At 52.3% G+C, this 20727-nt stretch overlaps 2 protein-coding genes and 2 long non-coding RNA genes across 4 annotated transcripts; 1 reads left to right on the top strand and 3 right to left on the bottom strand.

Annotated features, from left to right (window-relative positions):
• Nucleotides 1–312: 312 nt before the first annotated feature.
• On the bottom strand, nucleotides 313–4125 carry HOXA11 (homeobox A11). Its single transcript, XM_061414296.1, has 2 exons — nucleotides 3204–4125; nucleotides 313–1787 (listed from the first exon to the last, which is right to left on the bottom strand). The coding sequence occupies exons 1-2, from the start codon at nucleotides 3919–3921 to the stop codon at nucleotides 1555–1557; spliced, it is 951 nt and encodes a 316-aa protein (XP_061270280.1). The 5' UTR covers nucleotides 3922–4125; the 3' UTR covers nucleotides 313–1554.
• Nucleotides 4126–5930: 1805 nt separating this feature from the next.
• On the bottom strand, nucleotides 5931–11190 carry LOC133246227 (uncharacterized). Its single transcript, XR_009735955.1, has 2 exons — nucleotides 10640–11190; nucleotides 5931–6159 (listed from the first exon to the last, which is right to left on the bottom strand). It is a non-coding gene; the product is annotated as an uncharacterized LOC133246227 (long non-coding RNA).
• On the top strand, nucleotides 6718–7973 carry LOC133246226 (uncharacterized). The gene is made up of 2 exons (XR_009735954.1): nucleotides 6718–6911; nucleotides 7264–7973. It is a non-coding gene; the product is annotated as an uncharacterized LOC133246226 (long non-coding RNA).
• A 305-nt stretch (nucleotides 11191–11495) lies between the features above and the next one.
• On the bottom strand, nucleotides 11496–19109 carry HOXA13 (homeobox A13). The gene is made up of 2 exons (XM_061414288.1): nucleotides 17930–19109; nucleotides 11496–17210 (listed from the first exon to the last, which is right to left on the bottom strand). Exons 1-2 carry the CDS (start codon nucleotides 18849–18851, stop codon nucleotides 16966–16968), a joined length of 1167 nt encoding a protein of 388 aa, XP_061270272.1. The 5' UTR covers nucleotides 18852–19109; the 3' UTR covers nucleotides 11496–16965.
• Nucleotides 19110–20727: the final 1618 nt, after the last annotated feature.

Below are 20727 nucleotides of genomic sequence, written 5' to 3'. Positions count from 1 at the left end.
CTATATACATGCTGCAACTTACGCGGTGGGCTAAAACGGAGGACAGGGCATTCATTACTCCCTTTACACGCAGAGCCACCAGACACTTCTTCACACGGGGAGGCAGAGGAGATTTAATGGGAAGGTGTCTACCTTTCTCAGCTGAGGTCCCCAGACCCTGACTGGCTGAACTACCTCAGAGTATCTCCCTAATGCTTTTCAAATATTGCAAAAAAATTAAAAAGACCATTCCCAACACCTGTCCCATCCCCTCCAATACCCCAAAGGCAATCAACTAATGGCAAAAAAAAAAAAAAAAAAAATCAAACAAAATAGGTTATGGTTCCTTTATTTACAAGTCTTTTGAACACCATCCCTGTATGAAGCGTACATTCAAATATTTTTAGCAGTGAGTGAGTTTAACCGTGGAACACTGTAAACAGATAGAGCCTTTAAATATTCTCTTCATCATCTTTTTCCCCCCTCTACATTGCATCTTTTAAAATTCACTTTGGTTCTTGCAGGGAAATATATATATATAATATAATATTTATCTTTTAAAATAATTCCAAATCACTCTTGAGCTCTTGGAAGGTCACCGAAAGCTTCCAAGCTCAGTTCTGGGGTGGCGAAGGGCAGAGTGCGGCGTGGAAACTGGGTGTTTGGGGGACTCAAGCCCCTCATAGCTGGGGACTGCTGGCCAGGCCCACCGCTTCACTGAGCAAATCCAAGCTTGAATTAAGTGTGGCATAGACTTTGCCAAATTGCCGCACTCCACAGGCATTTCCTGCAGGGATCCGGGGGCCAGCGGCCTGGGTGCAGCCTCTGGGCTTTTTGATGTCGTCCACCTCAGGGAATGGTCTGCTCTGCCACCAGGCTTTAGGCCCAAAGTGGCAGGCCAGACGAAGACCCTCGTCGGTAGGAAAAACTAGGTGGGTTGCAGAAGGCAGTCGACTGCTAGAAGCTCGGGACTAGGACAGTTCGGTGAGTGGCTAGGAAGACTGGAGAGCCAGTGATGCCACCTGGGATGGTAGATTAGTTTTCCCCTCAAGGATCAACAGCTCTCTCCCACCTTGCATCGACCTCTTAATCCAGTCATTTTTCACATTAGCTTTGGAAAGCAGCCCCGATCCAGACATCTAGGAATCCTCCCCTTTCCTTCTGCTCCTTTTCCCAAACTGAATTGGGTATGGCGATCTTGACACAGGGGTCCTAGAGGTGACCAGGCTTCATGTGGAGGGTCCTGGGTTGGGATCATTTTCCCTGGGGGGCCAGGAAGGGGGCCCAGTCCCTGATGGAGACCACACCCAGCCCATAGCTCTAGCAGTCTTCAAAGGTGAACCACCAGAGGCCCTAAACCATTCATTCTCGTTGATGCACAACTCTCTGAATCATTAGAAATCTTAACCACCACCGGGCAGCCTCCTTCCAGGCTGTCTCCATGTATTGCCTTTCCTCTCTTGCACATCTCCTTTCTTGAAAAGTCACCATGTGCCTTGACCTTGTCAAGGGCAAAATCTGCATATAATCTCCTGTGTATGAAGCCCCCCACCCAGGTCCTGCTGGCTGGAGCCTTTAGAGAAGCGGATTGGCCGAGTAGTACTGTAAACGGTCTCTGTTAATTTTTTTTTCCTTCATTCTTCTGTTCTGAAACCAGATTTTGACCTGACGGTCGGTGAGGTTGAGCATGCGGGATAGTTGCAGGCGTTTCTCTTTGTTGATGTACACACTGAAGAAGAACTCGCGCTCTAGCTCCCGGATCTGGTACTTGGTGTAGGGGCAGCGCTTCTTTCGGGTTCGTTGGCCACCTGTGAAGGCCGAAAGAGGCAGGGAGTGAGCCAGGTGTGACGGTTGCAATCCATCCCAGAGCCCCAAGTGAAGGGAAAGGGCTGGCCTCAGGGAATGGAAGCCCTGCCTCAAGCCCAAGCAAGGTCCCCCGACTAGGTCCCTGCCTTCAGGCTCTTACTGCCGGCTGGGGGAGAGGCTGCGGGAGGAGGCTCAGCTCCGGATAAAAGCCAGCTCCCTAGATAGGCCCCCAGGGAAGCTGCTTACTCTGCTCCGGAGCAGAAAGGAGGGTTCCTCACTGCAACAGGCGAGTTAGTGCCGCGGAAACCGCTTTCAAAGCAGCGAGTGGGGGTTGCTGGCTGCCTCCAGCCCGGCCAGACTAAACAAACAGCCGCCCGCGACCATTTCACCTTCCAGCACCTGGGCGGCCGAGTCCCGAGGCAGTAAAGGCGGCCCCAGCCCCAGACTTTACCGGCTTCGGCGGGACTCGGCCCTCGTTAACATCTGGGGGCAGCTGCCGGGTCTTTGTCAGCCTAAGTCCTGGTCATCAGCTCCTGCCTCCCCGGCCAGCCCCCTGGCTTCCGCGGGGTGGGGAGCGGGTGGCGGAAGCCCCCTACCCCGGGCCTTCCCTAAGGACCAAGGCCACCCAGCCATCCTGGTGCTCTGGCAGGGCTGGGGTGCTGTCCCCGATAGGCTGGAGGACAGAGGGGTTTCCCAGAGCTGCGGGCAGGCTCGATTTGCACCCCTTTCAATAAAACGCCACCAGAAGTAAAGAAAAAACCCGCTTTTGACAGATTGAATAACAATTGTAACATGCAGTCGGACAGAAGGCAGCACACGTAATTGCCACTGCGCCCAAGGAAAATGGCTTCCTTTGGACAAAAAGGCCAACTTTGGGTTAATTTGTTTCTTTTAATATATTGCTCGAGCTAAGCGGGCTATTTTATCTGTTAAACACGCTCCTAGAGCCATCGTTAAACAGCAATGCCTTTGAATCCCGGCCGGGACTGGAGTCCCGGCGCAACACATGGCTTTTATAAAAATCTCCGGATTACCTCGCTATCAAAGGCTCCCGAACCCTTGCAGGGAGAATTTACAGGCGCCCACCTCCGGCTCCCCAGCCCCAAGCTGGCCCCGAGCGGGGTCGAGCTGCTGGGCTTGGGAGCCGAGAAGGGAAAAAAAGGGGAAAAGGGAGGTTTTTTGTTTTTTTGGGTTTTTTTTTGTAGGCATGCCTTGGCCGGTGGGTATTTCACGGCCAATTTCAGCACTCGCCACGTGATCCCGCCTTTTATAACAAAGTTTTGTTGGGGGGAAACCTAAAGGCCCTTCATAAACCTTATATGCTTATAAAACAGCATATAAAAATTTAACAGCGGTGCTGCGCTAGATTTCCAACTCCCCTTTCATAAAGCGCAGGGCGCGCTGCCTTTTATACGTACTGGAGCCGCCGGCCTTGTCCTCAGTGTGGCCGGAAGACGACTCGGGGCTGCTGCTGCTCTCGGGGCGCCGCCGCCGCTCCTTTTCCTCCGCCGCCGCCGCCGCCTCCCGGCAGCCGCCGGCGCCGCTGTCCGAACTTGAAGTTGCCGGCGTGCCCGTGGCCGCTGCCGCCGCCGCCGCCGCCGCCGCGGAGGTCGCCGCGGCCGCCGGGGGCCCCTTCTCGGCGCTCTTGTCCCCGGGGTAGTCGGAGGAGGCGAGGTTTTCCGGGGTGCCGTAGGCCGTCTCGAAAAACTGGTCGAAAGCCTGCGGCAGGACGCCGTTCCTGCCCACGGTGCTATAGAAATTGGACGAGACGGCGGGGGTGGGGTGGTGGTAGACGTTGGCCGAGCTCTTGGCCAGAACGTCGCCAGGCACGCCGGCCGCGCTGGGCGCCTGCAGGCAGTCTCTGTGCACGAGCTCCTCCGCGGAGTAGCAGTGGGCCAGATTGCCGCGGGGGTGCCATTTAGTGGCGGGCTCAATGGCGTATTCTCTGAAGGTCACTTCGCGCACGGGTTGGACCTGGGGCAGGTTGGAAGAGTAGGAGTATGTCATTGGGCGCGAAGACGGGGTCTGGGGTAGAAAAGAAGGGAGGCTGGAGAAATCTGGACCCGAGACGTAGTAAGTACAACTTGGCAAATACATGTTAGAGGAGCAGGGACCACGCTCATCAAAATCCATCATTGGGCTACCTTGGGCTCTCCGCAGTAGCCGAGCTTAACATGATTCTCCACTGCAGCTGCCTCTTTGAAGCGGATCCGTGAAGTAGAAATTTGGAGACGTAAGCTGACGTGGAAATCTATCCCCATCCTTAGCAGGGAGGTGCTGGTCATGTGACCCGATGTTGAAATTGACAAGCTGCGAGCGAGTCCGGTCTTTTTTTTTTTTTTCCCCTTTCCTTTTTTCCCCCCCTCCCTCCCCGGCTTCCTTTCTTTGTAGCCACCTCAGGGGAAGCAACAGATCGTCACTCGGTGTTCTCACCGAAAGCACGTAATCGCCGGTGTAACTCATGTTGGCTGGGGGGCCTCCCGGCGCGCGGCGAGGCTGGGTGCTACCCCGTGCCAATTGCTTGAGCTCAGCTGCACGGTGCTGGCCCTTGAGTGCGCCGAGGGCGGTGAGAGAGCTCAACTGCCACCCACCTCTCCCTGGGTGAGGGATGCCACAGGCTGGGGGTGGCCGGGTGGGAGCTCGTCGCTGCGTGGCCCGTGCGTGGTCTTGGAATCTATCCGCCAGGAGGCTCGCGTTCGCACCTCCTTCTGCGCTGTCCCCCTCCCACAGGCTTGCTCTGGAAACCACCTCTGCCTCCGATCCTGGCTGGACCCCCTTCGGGGCCAGGGTTCGCAGCCGTGGATGTGACTGCCTCGTGGCTTGCCCGATTTGCACGGTGACTTGATTACACGCTCGCATTCATGGTCACTTCCGAAGCGCTTTAGTGCCTTCCGTCCCTAAACCGCCAACAACCAGGGCGGCTTCCCCCGCGGTTTGTCAGGGATCCGCAGGTCCCGGAAGGGCCTTCGTCTCACCCGGGATCCACCTCCCTTTCATTCTCCCTGCCGGCCTCCTCACCCCCACGCCCTGCCCTTGAAGAAACCCGCTCCTTCTCGCTGTCTGCCGGGGTTCGGAGGGACTCAACAGAGCCAGAGACGCGGGGGCTGCGCCGCTGCGCACTGATCCGCCCTCCGGGTCTTCCGGAGCTGAGGACTCGGGAAACCATGCGGTTGAGGCGAGCCTTGGGCGGCTTCACAGGCGCTGACATCCGAGGAGACTACTCCTGGGTATGCTGCACCTTTCCGGAGCCCACATCTGAGCTCCAGAGCTGCAGGGAGAGTTGGGGGCAATGAGCAGGGGGCGAGGGCCCGGGAGCCGTGGCTGAGAAAGAGGTAACGCGCCTCCTTTCCTCTGCAAAGCTTGAGGGCCAGGGATGTGCAGGGCAGAAACTCAAAAGGACCGAGGCCTTTCCTGCAACTCATCCCACGGAAGGGACACAATGCCAAAGAAAAGAGATGTCCTTCCGAAACTCCCAGCACCTTGGATGAAAAGAACGCTTTGAAAAGGCTAGGTCTGAACTAAAGATACAGAGGTCATGGCGGCTAGGATGAGTCTAGGTTTCTTGGGAAGAGGAAAGACAGAAACTTGAGATGGTGAAAACTGCTTGCCATCCTTCAGGACTGAATGAACAATATTCGGGAGAAGCAGAAGAGGAGGGCATAGAGCAGCCAGGCAGGGCCAAGAGCTGGGAGGGGCCCAGCTCTGAGGCCTCCCCACATCTATCTTCTTGGAAGGAACTGGATGCCGCTGAAGGAAAGTTGAAAAATGAAAAAGGATAACCTTTTCCCTTTCCCCATCCAGGAAATAGCTGAAGGTATTTATATATCTTGGGGAGATTTAGAGTATAAATTCTAAGATCTTTGGTATTTAAGTGTCAACATCGATTTATTTATTGCTGAGCTGACTGTAACTGACTCAATAACAAATCTAATCATGTATTGCACTGGAAAAGAAATTTCTCATTATGTATTTTCTCCAAATGATGGCCACCATTGCATTTGAATACCCGCTGTAAATATCAATAATATCAGGTAATTACTCTGTAGTGGAGTAAACTAATTTATTAGCATTCATGTTTATGTGGCTCCTACCCCTCTCCTTTACAGGGGTTGCGTATCACAAATCAAACTACTGGGACACATTGGTTTAATGAACTCTTTATTCAGGATTTGCTGCAAGAACTTCCATGCCCCTTGAATCCCTGAGAGCTGAACTTAAAATTATTTGTGCATCTTCAGCTTGACATATTTGTCCACAGTGGCTTGTGCAGAGGGCAGTATCGGTGTGAGTGAGAAGCTCTGGTGGGAAAGAAGGTTGTTTGGGAAGGGTAGCTTGAGACCTCCTAAAGCCGGGAATCACAGTTGCAGGATTGCCCTGCAGCAAAAAAAAAAAAAAAAACTTCTATTTCCATCGGTGACCAACAAGGCAAAATATTTATTTCTCTACAGCATTTCTTTCTTGAAGACTGAATATAAAAGGGAGAAGGAGAGGTTTTCAAACAGCAGTGTTTAAGTCATTCCCAGGCTGATTTTGGCTCTTTCCAACTCTCTCCCAGCAGCCCACCCAGTCCCCGCCACCCCGACCCTCGAACAAAAGGAATGCTTGAGGGGTTTCAGTGACTTTGCCATAACAAAGGCGCCACCACTGCGGGGCTTGCCCCGCCCCTGGGTGAAGGCAAACAAATTCTTGCACTTGTATTAGGGCTTTTAAGACTATAATTGAGCCCGGGGGCGTCTAGGAGAACCGAAAACAGTTCTAGACAGACCTGGGGTTTTATAGCAGTGTTGGCAGTCAACTTCAGCTTGTGCCTGAGCAGACCGGCTGCGGTGGCCCGCCAGCGGGGGACGCCAGGCTATCAACTCTGGCTGCAAGCCCCTCTCCCAATTAGATCAGTTTTCCCCTTGATGCCAGGGAGGGCGGGGGGGGGTCATCGCAGAAAAGTCGGTATAGGGACTTTCTCTTCCACAGAACCAGTGCCTCCCACTTTCTTGAGAGCCGAGCTGAGAGGGTGCTGGTCAGTCTGGATCCCATGGGTGTCTGCAGGAGACAATGGCGAATTCCCGAGGACAGGCAGGGGGTAGGGAAGGTGCTCTGGGAGCCGCTGGCAGAACTGAAACGGGGTGCAGGTAGGGTCTTGCAGCCTGGAAGGGGGCAAGTGGGGGCGCTGCTGTGAAGATAGTTGAGCATTAAAGCTTTTGATGCCAGAAGAAGGGAAACTGCCTGGAGCGGTGAATGCTTTTTAGTTCTGCAGCAGGGACAGGAGAGGGTGCTCAGAACCCCAATGCTGTCCACGGTTCCCAGCTTTGCCTGCTTCTGCCCCTCTGGCCTGGAATATACTCATGCTGTGAATGTTTTTTGGGGGGGAGGTGTTCGGAGGTGGGCGCAGCTCTGAGGATCAGACCAAACCTTGGGGAGGCAGAGCTTTGGGTCCTTGGTTTTAACTTTGCTCTGAGCCTAATTGACTCTTCCACTTTGCAGGAGGCCCAACAGCCAAGTTGAGCCCACCCGGCTCGAGAGAACACCCGATGGGGTATAAGTCCGCCCTGGAAGGCCAAGTGCGAGTTGTATTTTTTTTTTTTTTTGAGGAGTCCAAGATGGGCACGGCTGTGACATTGGCCCTGGAGACTGATTTCCCACGAGCTGTTCTTTCTCAGAAGCTCCACAGTGCAGGACACTCTTCAGCGTGTATTTCCTTTTATCGTCAACCCGGAGCCCCACGGCAGCTAATGTGAGAGGCCGAAAATGTTTTGGAGGAAGAAAAACAAAGGCAGGAAGTGGCGGCAGCCTGACGGTGCGTGTGTGTCTGCGGAGAAGGGAGGGAGCCATTTCAATCTCTTCTTGTTTTTCCAAACTTCACGGTCTAGGCAGCCCTAGCAGGGCCGGCCCGTCACTCCCAGTGCAGCATTTGGAGATGGCCACCCGGACAGGAGAAGGCTGGCGCCCGAGCCAGCCTCGTCAGGCGGAAACGGCTAACGAGGCACTTTGCTCAGCAGAGCAGACCAAGTCTTTCCAAACTTCATTTGATTTGGCCCTAAAAGTCAGGGATTGGGGGATTCTGCAACGCCTCCCAGACCTTCCTCGGCAGGCGGGCTGAGTGCGTGCCTTGCTGGGGATTCTTGAGCTCTGCACTCCACTCCACGCCTCTTCCCAGGCGGGATATGGGAATAAAGTGTGTCCAGGTGCATCTACCCAGCACTGCCGCCTCCCCTTCTTCTTGCAGCCAAGGGGCCTGGGAAGCAGCTGGGTAGCCTTGGCATGGTCAGTGCGCACCAGGGCAAAGTGAGCCTTTTCACCGGAGTTATCCTGTGTGTGCATGTGTGTTGGGGGGGTGGGCAGAGAATCATTTCCAGCATAGTCATTCAAGGGAGATGAGCAGAAAGGACCATCACTTGATAGGCAGCCTAACTGTTCACTCCAAGGGAGGATAGAACTGGGGGGCAGGGAGTGCCTCCAGACTCTGGGCCTCTCATCCCTAACTGATCATGCTCCTACGTTGCCTTCTCTCTTTGGGGCTGATTTGGACTCTGGCAGTGGCTCATTGTCCCTGAATCTGAGAATGCAAAGTCTCAGCACCTGCACTGGCAGCCCCTCAGACTGCTCAGTGCATAACCCTTAAAATGAATGCCAACAGCAGACTGCCCGCTCACTCCATTTCCTCTCTAACCATCGTCTGTTTCTATCTCTCTGCGGCTCCTGCTTGCCAGTCACCTGCCCTGCCCCTTTCCAGCCAAGTCTCCCTTTCTGTGGCCTCTAGCCTCTTCTGATACTTCCCCTATGCTGAGCCAGAGCTGAGGTGCCACTGGAGGGCACTCGGTTCAGAAAACACAGGTTCTCTGGAAGCTGGTTAGGTTCCTGACTCTTCTCCCAGTTCAGGCCTCCACCAGCGGTCTGAATTGGACCTCTCACCTCCTTCTTCTGAACATTCTATTCCAAGGCCCTACCAGGCTCTTTTTCTCTCCCTTCCTCTCTCATCAACAGTCCCTTCTTCTCTTCTTGGAACTCAGCTCCTGATTTTCTAGGCCTGGCAATCTTGGATGGCAGCTGGCCTGGGAGGGGGCAAGGCCCACCTGACAGACCAAAATTCACTCCCAAAGATCTCTGGTTGTTTGTGGATCACATAAGGTACCTTTTTTTTTTTTTTTAGTTCTGACCTGAGCCCCTACTGTCCTCTGTTCCCAAATGTCACACCTGTTTCTAGAAAACCATAGCAATGACTGTGGCAACCCTTGCACACTGCACACAGGTGCAAGAGCCAGCTGGAGGACCCAGGATGAAAATGGCTATCAAGCCCTTCACAGGGTTGGAGGCCAGGTCCCCATTTGAGGGCTTTCTGTGTCCAAGTGGGAAATACCCTGGAGGCACATCTGTCTTCCTTGGTAAAACCCAGGAGATCTCCTAGAATTTGTTCTTAAGAAATGGTCTATTGGCAGATCATGGCCAACTTATCACATTTCAAGACACCCTCTAGAGGAGACACTGAGGCTTCAATAAAATATCAAGAGACCTCCTTCTATCACTATGGATGCGGGGGTTAATTTATCTCCTTGGCTGGGAGAGGCACCTGTTCCCCCCTCCCCCAAGCTCTTCGTCCCTTCCCTAAAGCACAGGAACAGGTAATGCCTTGAACTTGAACTTACAGTTGACTCTTTTCTGACTCACAGTTTAAATCTCCAAGGTCCTTAAACATCTGAAGAAGTCCACATCCTTCCCGTGGCTACTGAGGCATCAGGTTTAGCAGAGGGTCTCAGACAACCAAGCAATCTGGTTACTATTTAGTTTAGTGTGTCCCAAAGTGATGGGAGAAAGAGGGTTACTTCCTTTGAGAAGAACTATTTTTATTTTTATTGTTGTGCACTCATTAAAGATTTTTTTCCCCTACTGAGTGGGAACAGATGAGGGGGTGGGGGCTGAAGGGCAAAGCCCTGGTTCTCAGTGTCGGCCTTCCATTCTCCCTGCAACTTCGCCCCAAACGGGGTTTCCCCAGCCAAGTGTATCTGTAATAAAGAGGACAAAAGGCAGAGGGCAGCCCAACCCAAAGGCCAGCTCTGGTCCTGGGGTGGGGGTGGGAGCGTGTCTTAGTCTTGATCGCTGTGGCTCACAGGAAGCTCCTATACCCCAAGCTTCAGCTACCACTGAGGGAAGTTCCCCCAGGCTCCTCTGGTTCTACTCAGCCTGAATCCATGGCTCATATTCCAGGCTGGAGAAGAGCTAGCCCCTGCCTCCTCAAACTCTGCCCTAGGAGTCTCCCCCAAGGGCCCTAATACTCAGTTCTGTGATGGTACCTATTCACAGACAATCCTTCTGCCTACTGTCCCCTGAAGACCCTGCTCCACACATGCAGCCCTAGGGATAAAGCCCTGCTTTTCTATATGCTGTGAAAAAAAGACAAAATCAGTCATTTACAAGGCCTCTTTGATTCATCTGGAGCAATAAGCTCAGAGGAGGACCAGATTTAAGTGACTGACCACTAGGCCTGAAGTCATGACCTGCTGCAAGCAGGCAATGGACAGAGGGAAGGGACCCCCACCCTCCTCAGCACAGTGAAGGGATTGTGGGGGGTCGGGCTGGGAGTCAGAGAGTTTTACCTTTGGCAGAGTGCACCTCACTTCGTGGCCCATATTTTAGGCAGGAGAAGAAGCACATGCAAGTTCTCACCAAAGGCCTGCCATGTACTGAGGGGGCAGACCTGGCCTCAGGGGCCTCAGGAGAGGCTCCCAGCAGGCTCCTTGCTACCCCATCCTATTCTCCGCCCACCGGGCCTGGTGGCCCCTGCCAGGTTCCCTGTCTCTCGCAGAGGTCAGAACTCAGATCCAGCCGCATCCACTCTACTGAGCTTGCAGGTTTTGCCTCTCACCCCGGCTAGGCCTCCGCGGGCTCAGTTCTTCGGGACTCGACGGGAACAGAGCCTGGGCCACCTCTGGCTGTGCGAACTCCGCTTCAATATGGCTGGAGGCGAAGGAGTTGATCACCAGGAAAGTGCTACCTCCAGTCCGCGATCTCCGGTTATCAGAACCCGCTTGCAGCCGGCCGGTTGCGTGTCCTGTGCCTTCTCGCGGCGACCGGCCCTGGCCGTGGAGACGGCGATGGCGCGAGAGGAGAGCGCTCTCTAAGCTGACAGGAGGGGGGTTCTGAGGTTTCCAACCTCTCCCACCCAATAGCAGCCCAGACACCCACGCATGCCCCTCAACCCGGTTTCCCCCTCCATTTTGTGCATTGTCCTCAGATCCGCAGCCAGAACAAAGCCCCCAGCAGTGGTCTCTCCATCGCCTTCGCGAGCTCTTGTCCCTATCTCCCGTGAGCCAAAAGGCTCGGAGCTTAAGTCGAGCGGTCTAAGTCCAACCCCCTCCACCGCCTCCCACCCCAGCGCCCTCTTCTCTCCCTTAGCCCCAGCCGCCCTCAGCCAGAGCCAGGGTACTACTCTGCATGCCAGTCGGACCCCTGCCCGTGCCAACCTCCCATGCGCCCCGTCCTGGCCTCGGACTGCGGGCGGCCCCGGACCTACAGCCGAGTCCAGCGCGGCCGAGGCACCCGGCGCAGTGAGGCCGAGCCTGCTTTCCGGCCCCGGGGCGGGAGACCCGAATTAGGCCGCCTGGGTCCGCAACCTGCCCGGCCCGCTCTGGGTTCCCTCGGATCCCACCCCACCCATCAGGCCGGGGCTCAGAAAGCGGAAGTATTTGGTGGAGAAAAACACGGTTTCTTTTAAGCCCGTCTCAGAACCCCTTTTAGAGCAAATGCTCCTGTCAAGTTTTATTTCCCGTTGCAAACCACCTTCCACGCTGCCAAGAATTAAGACCGGGAGAGATTAAATACCCGATTATTCTCGTGGGGAGTTAGGGGCGGGAGCGGAGAAGAGGGACCCGCACCAAGACTTTCGTTGGACTCGGTTTGTCCGCATCAAATAACGCCCAGCGAGACCCGCGAAGGCCCGCGCGGGCGGCGGTGACGTCAGCCTGCAGCTGCGGGGCGCCGCGCGGGACTGGGGGGCCTGGGCCTTGACCTCGGCTAGCGTCCCGATGCACGCCCCCTCCGGCCACTGGCCGTCTGGGAGAGGCAGGCTCTCTAAAGCTTTGCGCCTCCATTTTGAGGAGAGTGTTCCTAGCGACGCGCGGAGAATTCTGAGCCTTCTCGGCCCACGAGGGGCGCGGCATCGGGTGGCTTCCCGGGTCCGCTGCGGCGCCTCTCCCGCGCGTCCTCGGTCCCTGAGGGGTAGGGGGCGGCCCCCGCGCCACTGCGCGACTGCTCGCCAAGGTTCGCACATCCCCAAGGCCTCGCCGTGATGACCGCTTCCCGGTAGATCCAGCTCTTCGGCGGCGCGACGGAGCCAGGCAGAAATGAAATCAACTGTGGCGAGGCCTTGGCTGCTTCCACGGAGTTTTTCTGTGCCAGCCTTTTTTTTTTTTTCCCCTTCCCTTGAAAATCAAATTAAAAATAGCAAACACCTTTCAGACATTGGTCGGGCGCTAGGTAGATGCGCTAGGATTGAAGCAGCCGATCAGTAAGTGGGCATTTTCATAAAGAATGAAGCCGGCTGTTATTTACACGGCGGCCTGGCGGATGAAAACTTAATTATTTTGTGCGTGTCCTAAACCGAAGCATAAATCTCCCCAGGCCTCTTGGATAACGCTACATCTCTGCTTATGAAAAATGGGATGTGAGCAACTTGCTGCACATTTCTCTGATTCTCCAGGTCTTGGGCTGCTGACACGCATTCGATCAACTTTAAAAGAATGCGCATAAATCAGCGAGCCCCTAGCGTCTCCTCCATAGAAGTTCGCAAATCCGGAAGGGCGCCTCTGAACCCACCCGGTCTGGGGCTTAGCAGTCCCGGGCAGGCTCCGTCTCCGCTACAAAAGAAACTCGGGAATTCGCAGACGGGAGCGAGAACCCGCACCCTCACCAAACCCTCCAAACACACTCAGCAGGATGTAATCCGCACATATATTATACGGTGAAATCTGTCATTAGCTACCCGCACACATATGTTATCATCCTCAGCTGAATTTCGCTGCCTCGCGAAGTTTCAAGAAAATATCTCAAATAGGTTGAATTTTTAAAAAGAATAATTCTCACCCTTTCTTGAAAATTTTAGTTTTCTGTTAAAAAAAGAAAACCAGTTTAAATAGATGGCTTAAGCTCTGTATCAGGCATAAATAGTAGTGAAAAGCAAAGTGGCACTTTACAATCATCCACTTAAAATACCTTAATAAATTTGACAGTATTAAGAGCAGATGGAAAGAGTAGTTTTTTTTAAGTCCCATATTTACAATTTTAAAAAATGGTAACATGACAGTCCATTACGGGATTAAAAATCATTGTTAATTTGATAGATGGAAATGGTGTGTAGCTGTTTCCATATTATAATTTCTTACTCTGAAAGGGTATCCCTTTTGGGGAAAAGAAATATACTTGAATCAGGGATTCAACAACACTATCCCAGTGTCTGGCATTATTATTCCTATATGGTGGCGGGCATCCTCCTGGATGTCTATTTTCTAAAGGTTTAGATTAATTGCTATTTGGGTATTAGGGAACCATCACACTCCATGCTTACTTCAGGTTATCTGGTAGATCCATGATAATTTTAAGTAAAAGGTAAAATCAACATTATCAATAACTGTTTCAGAAAAGAGAGAAAGAGAAAAACAACCTCTGAAATATCTTCTGTCATTAATTTCAAAAACTGAAGGGAGAAAAAAAAGAAAACTACTTTACCCAGAGTTCCTGCAGTGGCGATGGCTTGTGAAAAGGGTGGTATTCCTGCTGCAGAGCTGCTGTTGGCCTTCTTCCTAGGCCTGAGGCTCAGAATATTTCTTACATCTAAAGAAAAATATCCCCCATCAACAGAAGAGTCCCCTTTGGAGCTGTTCGTAAACACACAGTTTGATCCAGCTTTGAGGGGATTTTCCACCACTTTAAACATTTTGGGAGAAAGTTGTTACTTTGGCTTGGTGGCAGCTCGTTTAGAAACGGAGTGCTGTAGAACAAGATGTGGGGAGGTTGATTTGAAGCACCATTTTCATTTGTTTCCACAAGTGGAGTGAAAATCCTCAGGGCAGCAAAACTAGATTGCACTTCACAAGACCATTCCATGTGTACGTTTCAAGACCATGCTGTTTTTAGACAGCTTTAGAGATTCTTTCTATAATTCTCCATCTATAAAGGAGTTCTAAGTCTTCAGGTTGGAGAGGTTTCTGTTGGCGTCAGCCAACTTTGTTATCAACTGATATTATTTTCCATAAAATGATGAATAAGATTACTCAGTTCACAATTACTTTTGTCTTAACATAAAGATAAAATTCACCTCATCTCAAAATTTTGCATCCTAAAGATCTTGGTTCCACCAACATTTCAATGCATATATGCGCAGCATAGCATGTTTTTGACAAAAACATCACCTTATGTGTATATTAAATATAGAAACATACATATGTATTAGTTATGAGTCTACATACAGCATCCAATGTGTCATTAGGGGTCAATAAGTAGTAAATATGACTGTTATTGTCAGTATAGTTTTGATGGTGGTTGTTAATATTAAATGTATATATTTCTTCCATAAATCAAATGGCAGCTTAGAAAACATCAGTATAAGATTGCACACCACCCAGGCACAGCACTCGACGCGGAGCTATCCAGGATAACTCTCCTTCTGCATCCATATTATGGTCATTTTATAGATATGAGATCTTTAAGCTCTCCATACTGACCTCTTAAGAGGTGAGTTTCTTTGAATTTCTGAAATGTAACTCTAGAGCTCTAGAGTTAGCAAGGCATCTAAAACTTTTTATTTACCGTATAGATCCCTTACAGCTCTAGTTAGGATGGTAGACCACCTTGGAGGGTGAGGGCCAAGAAAGAAAGGTTATTTAAGAACACCTCTTAGACTGTAACAAAAATGTACAGCTTTAAAGCAGATCTGCAGAAATCTGATGCAGGGGAAGCTGCTATGAATACAAATCAAACTCGGCCATTAAAGAAAAGGAGCAAAACTTCATCATATAAGGTACATTTTGGACCTCAACACTCAAATCACCTTAAATTACACCATCTTGGGTCATCACTAATTAACGATACTCTATCTGTACAGATTCTACAAATATATATACAAGCACACACAAGCAGTAATATGCAAATGTATACATGTATACACATATGATATATATTCACACATATACAGGCACATGTATAACTTACATATATTCAAATTTGCTCCATCTGGTGCCAAAGAAATGAGTACCAAATCTCTAAAACAAGGAGTCAAGGAGGTAAGACCTTTTGATTCCCTTGAAGCTGAAGAATTACAAGGAAGCTTGTCAACGCGAGGTGGCGCCCTTGATCTACTAATCCAGCTGAGGCCAATTCATGAGCTGTCAAAAGTCAAGGTCACAAATTGTCTTTTTTCATCAAGGTCAAGGTTTAAGGCCTTTCCTAGTCCTGTCATTTCAACAAATATCAAAACCTGCCCTTTCAGATACATGCAGACCCAACAGCAGATTTTAAAATACGACAGCCTGGGCATCACTGATACTAAACAACTGGTTTTCATTTTCCACAGGGAGCCTGGGAATTTATACTATCTCCTCCTCCTTTCTTTTCTCTTCTTTTCAGAATACCTGAAACTTTAACCTTCTTAAAGCACTTATCTAAATTTTTAGGATTTTAGTTGTGAGGGATTTCTCCCTTTGCTTAAAAAATTTGTAGCAAAAAAAAAAGCTGAATAATAATAGAAAAGAATGGTCCTTGGTTTGTATAGGACAAACCACCGGCTCCTTTTCTTTCTGTGAAGTGCATGTTTAGCATAGGAAAATAATGACTATTTCCTTCAGATTTTAATGACAGTGTCTATTTTATTAACATAATTAATACCACTATATCAACTATCTACAGGTCTAAGGCTTTTTTAAACTATTATTTTTAGTAGAAATATTTGAAAAGCAGGTGCACAAATACATTTTCACAGTGTGCTGAATGTCTTTATTTACAAGATAGCATTTTATAGTGAATATGAACAAAATGAATGTGCTGGTTGAAATAACTGCTTGATTAAAAATGTGCTGTGAAGATGAACCCCTAAACTTTCTAATGCAGTCTCATAACACAAACAAACAAGGAAAAAATACTAATCCCTTAACAGATCAAACATATAGAATGTAAACATCTAAATGTTTTAGGGGAATGGATTTCCATTTTGAGTTTTCTAAAAATAAAAAAAAAATTATTTCTCTAGCCAATGTTTGTAAATATTGGGAAATATCAAATTACGTGAAACATTAATTGTATTCAAACCAAAGGCCACCATGTTAGGGTGGGACCTCTCAGAAGATCTGACATAAAGTGAATTCTGTGAATTATCTGATGCTTTAAATATTTTTAAATGTATCAAATCCTTTGAAAAGTAGATTATATTGGGGCAGAAAATATTGTCCAAATGTCACAAAAAAGAACTTGTCATAAGCAATTAAAAATTATTATCAGAAGGACATTCCCAACCCGGGGTTCTCCTATGGCCTCAAAGGCTCACTCCGATGGTTGTATTTACTCCCAAGACAAACGATCCTCGATCCTCAGAAGAACTTTCTCTCCCTTTGCCCCTTCATAGTAAATAGTCCAAGATCATTATTTCAGTACCTTCTTCTCCTTTCCTTTCTAAATCTATACATGACGTGTTTTGCAGAATATACAACAATGGTAGGAATTTCACTAAGATTTACCTGAGCAGTCACTTAACATGCAAAGGGGATGGTAATGGTGACCCAGAAGACAAGCAGATGTTTACAACAGCCTCTTGCATTTGTAACCAACTTTCCGATCATTGATCATTATCACATAACATAGTGTCCTAAAATACAACGGTCACATAAATACTTACAAGATTTCAGTAAAAGGGTAAACTTATCTGAAATTGCGTATTTGGGGGGCTGATGTTTGACTCTAGAGTTTGTCATTTAATGGTCTGTCGGAGTTGGCGGGAGAACTGGCAGTCTTTACCATTTCTTTAAGTTTTAAAAGAGTTGTAGATTCCACAGGAGAAAGAGATCCCCCTTAGAAAAGCAAAATGCCAGTGTCTCTCTTTCTCTTTCCCATTCTTCAATTATTATTAGCATTATAACCATTATCTGAGCAAAGCAACGAGTTCTGAAGCATTTCTTCAAGTTGCCCTTTAGCTCCACTTTTAATCCATTAACTAGTGGTCTTGAGTTTGTTGATAACTTTTTTCTCTTTGACCCTCCTGTTCTGGAACCAGATTGTAACCTGTCGCTCCGAGAGATTCGTCGTGGCTGATATCCGCCTCCGTTTGTCCTTGGTAATGAATTTGTTTGTAGCGTATTCCCGTTCGAGTTCTTTTAATTGGACTTTGGTGTAAGGGACACGCTTCTTTCTCCCCCGCCTGTAGGAGCTGGCGTCTGAAGGATGCGAGACCACGTCTGGAAGATAGGGAAGAAGGCAAGTTAAAGAGGGATCGGATCCAGGCCAGGACACAGGCGACAGCTTTCTCTGAGCCACCGCCTTGCAGTGCCTGGCTGCCTTTTGCCACCGCTGTACAATCCAGCCCTTCTGCCAAAACCTGGAGGGTCAGTGGGGAGGATGGGAAGTTCTGCACTGAAATGAAATCGCCGAAATCCAATTACTACCCCAGCCTGGGCCACTCTGCCCGCACAGCGGCGGGGCTTCGCTTGATCTCCTGGCCCAGCGGCTCAAATCTTAGCCTCCAGGCTCAGGGGACAACACTTCCATTCCTGATTCCTTTCTATGTCGCCAAAGCCCCAACACTTGATGCTTCTACACTGAAGACATTTTTGAGAGAATGAATACGGGCAATTTGATAAACCATTTCCAGGTCAATTTCCCATCCTTAAAGTCCATGTCAGGGGCTGGCGAGGGCGGAGCGCAGAGGGCGAAGGAAGCCAGCGAGGGTCCGCACGAGCTTCTTCCCAGCCATCCCTCACCCAGGGAGAGCCAGGACCAGCCCAACTCCAGGGCAGTGAGGGTAGAGCCAGCCTGCCAGGGTCGGGCTCCCAGGGGTGCAGCACCACTAGGACAGGCCAGGGAGAGAGCAGAGGGGCACGAGGGTGACCCAGGAGCGAGCGGAGGAGAAGCTGGGGCGGAACCGGAGGACCGGGGCTGAGAAGGGGGCGCCATTTACCGGGCAGAGTGGACTTCCAGAGGTGGGGAGGCTGCGCCTGCTCTTTGGGGCAGTACATTTGGCCGTTCCAGCCGTTGGGCAGCGCCCAGGGCTGGTAGCTTTCCATGGGAAGACCCAGGGGCTCGTGGCGCGACTCGCCGGGGCCCCCGAGGCCCGGCACCACCGGCATATCCAGGTAGCCAGGCACGGGCTGGTGGTGGTGGTAAGGCCCGGGTGCGTAGCCCTGGTGGTAGAAGGCGAACTCCTTAGCGCGGGAGCTGAACTCCTCGGCCGCGGGGCCGGCGGTGTCCATGTACTTGTCCGCGAAGGCAGCGGCGGCGGCGGCCGAGGCGGGCTGCGCGCACGACTTGATGGCGTTGGGGTGCGGGCCCATGCGCGCGCAAGGATAGTAGCCGCTGCCGAAATAGCCGTAGGGCAGCGCTGCGGGCCCCGACGAGCTCTGCGCCGCCGCCGAGCAGGGACTGCACTGCTTGGCGGCCTCGGCGCCTGCTGGGCCCGCGGGGCCCGGTCCTCCTGAGGACGACGCCGCCGCCGCAGCTGCTGCAGCGGCGGCGGCGGCGGCAGCGGCGGCGGCGGCCGACGGGGGCGCCTCCCCGGGCGCGCTGCTGTAGGCGGCCGCGGCGCCGGGCGCCAGGGGCGCCGGGTGCGCCATCAGGTTGCGGCACTGGTTGGCCGCGGCCGCCGCCGCCGCCGCGGCCGCCGCCGCCACCGAGAAGTTGCCCCCCGCGGCCGCAGCCGCCGGGTGGGGGAAGCCCCCGCCCCCGGCCCCAGCAGCCGCCGCCGCTGCCGCAGCCGCCGCCGCCGCCGCCGCCCCTTCCATGTTCTTGTTGAGCTCGTCGGCCACCAGGCCGCCGCCGTTGTCGTAGAGAAACATGACGGTGGGCTCGATCCAGCGGGGGTGGAGGAGCACGGAGGCTGTCATAGCATGAGCCGCATGGAGAAGACCCCAGTGGCGCTGTTTTAAAAAGCCCCCAAGAAGTGAAGAGCGCGCGGCGCGGGGCCGGGGCCCGAGCGAGGGGGGCGGATCGCGCCCCGCGGGGTCGCGCCAGGCGGCCGCCCATTGGCCCGGCCCCCCCTTCCTCCCGCTCCGCCCACGGCGTATGCAAAGCGGGCGGCTCCAAGCCCGGCTCTGCCCTGTACACTCGCCGTCCCCACCGCCGCCCGCGCCGTCCTCAGCGCCAGCGCCCGCAGCGCGGCCGCGCACCATTCACCCAGGGGAGAGGCGGGGGGTGCGGTAGGGTGGGGGCGAAGGACATGGCGGGCGGGGAGGGGAGGCAACGGCGACCTCCTCGCAGTTCGCTTTCCCTTCCCGTCTCCCAGTGGGGCTCGGAGCGGCGTACGGCGGGGAGGGGACAGGGCGAGATGTTGGGTGACGACCTGAGGCGGTGGGGACAGGTCAGGTAAATCTGCGGGCATCTGGGGACGGTAAAGTATCGCGCCGTAGACCAGGCTGGGTGTTTCCTGGGGCCTCTGGCGCCGTTTTCTTTACAGGTATCCGCACCCCTTTCTGCGGCGAGACGCCTGCACCGACACTTGCGCTTTCGGCTGTCGGCTTCGACAGCTTCGCGATTTGGCTCTTTCCGGGGAGCCGTGGTGGGGCATTTGCGGATGTGCCTGGCTCATGAGTCCCAGGACATTACACTGGAAAGCTCGGACTGCATGTAGAAGCTTTCTCCCCTTCTCTGTCCACAGTGTTGGTGGGCAATCTCCTAGACTCGCCCTTAGGCCCATAGGCTCAGGACGACCCATCACAATCACACACGGACATAAGCGCATACACAGCCAAGTGTACTTTGGTGCCACACTCACACGTTTATATGCAGACTTTGTTCCTCACTTTGTCCCAGTAGCAACTCTTCTTCCTCCAGAAGCTTTGAGATGGAGAGACCGATTTCTGAGCATCGTTTTTCAGTGCTCCCTTGTCTCCAACCAGTCTGGCCTGTCTTGGAAGGAGTTTAAGAGGAACAGGCCCCAGCTGGGTGCTGAGTTGGGACTCTCTCCTGGGGTTTAATGAGGCTTCACAGAGCCTGGGCCGGAGCTGATTCTCCAGGCACCTGGGCATTCTCTATCACACTCTGTTTTGGGACAAGAGAAAGAGACTCTTTGGGGCCATTTCACATCTCCCTCCCCAGCTTCCCCAGGTAGTACTGGGGAAGAGCACAGACTCCAGCCGGCAGAGAGGATGCCTGGCCCTCCTCTGTACATGAACCAGCTGAAGAAGCCTTTTGCCCTCTGTGCCTGGGAAATGCAGCCCTTTCCTGAGAGCACAGTGGGGTGTTGATGCTGGAAGAGCCAAGCGGCTGCCACATTTCGGTGAGAAATTCTGGGGTCCTGTGCCTTTGGGATCATATACTTCCATCTCCGATTGTGAATGTTGTGAGTTGCTCAGATACCCAGAAAGGGGACTTGCGTTCAAAGTGAAAGTGGGTGCATTGTATCGGGACATGAGGGTTGGGAAGAGTGCTGGACTCCCATCCCAGGCAGACTGGTGAGCAGCCAGGCTTGGACCTGCCTCCTGTTTCAGCTTGCAGACTCAGTCCTAAGCTCAAGGCACTGTGAACATCCCCACCCCAGTGCGCTCTCTAAAGTTTCTGGTCTTCCTGAAGTGTCCGAACCAAGGAGGCTGAGCTCCGGCTTTTATCCACCCTGATCCCCGGTTTGTCCGGACCAATGTAAGTGTTGCCCAATAAAACCTTCTATGACCCCCACTCCCTACCATACACATAGCCAGTGTGCCCTTTCCCTCCTGCCTTTTTAGTAGCTCCGGGTAAATATTGATTTGCCCCCAGTTTACCTCT

The sequence above is a fragment of the Bos javanicus genome, chromosome 4 (genome assembly GCF_032452875.1).
Source record: "Bos javanicus breed banteng chromosome 4, ARS-OSU_banteng_1.0, whole genome shotgun sequence".
NCBI classification, from domain to species: domain Eukaryota; kingdom Metazoa; phylum Chordata; class Mammalia; order Artiodactyla; family Bovidae; genus Bos; species Bos javanicus.
Note: the sequence above shows the minus strand (reverse complement) of the source record. Positions and strands in the feature narration are given on the sequence as shown.

Bases quoted from the DNA above. Each gene is read 5' to 3' on its own strand.
- HOXA11 (XM_061414296.1), bottom strand. From the start codon at position 3,921: ATGATGGATTTTGATGAGCGTGGTCCCTGCTCCTCTAACATGTATTTG. The intron at 1,788-3,203 runs GTACGTATAAAA...CGGCCTTCACAG, and splicing joins GGACAAGGCCGGCGGCTCCA to GTGGCCAACGAACCCGAAAG.
- HOXA13 (XM_061414288.1), bottom strand. From the start codon at position 18,851: ATGACAGCCTCCGTGCTCCTCCACCCCCGCTGGATCGAGCCCACCGTC. The intron at 17,211-17,929 runs GTAAATGGCGCC...CCTATCTTCCAG, and splicing joins CTGGAAGTCCACTCTGCCCG to ACGTGGTCTCGCATCCTTCA.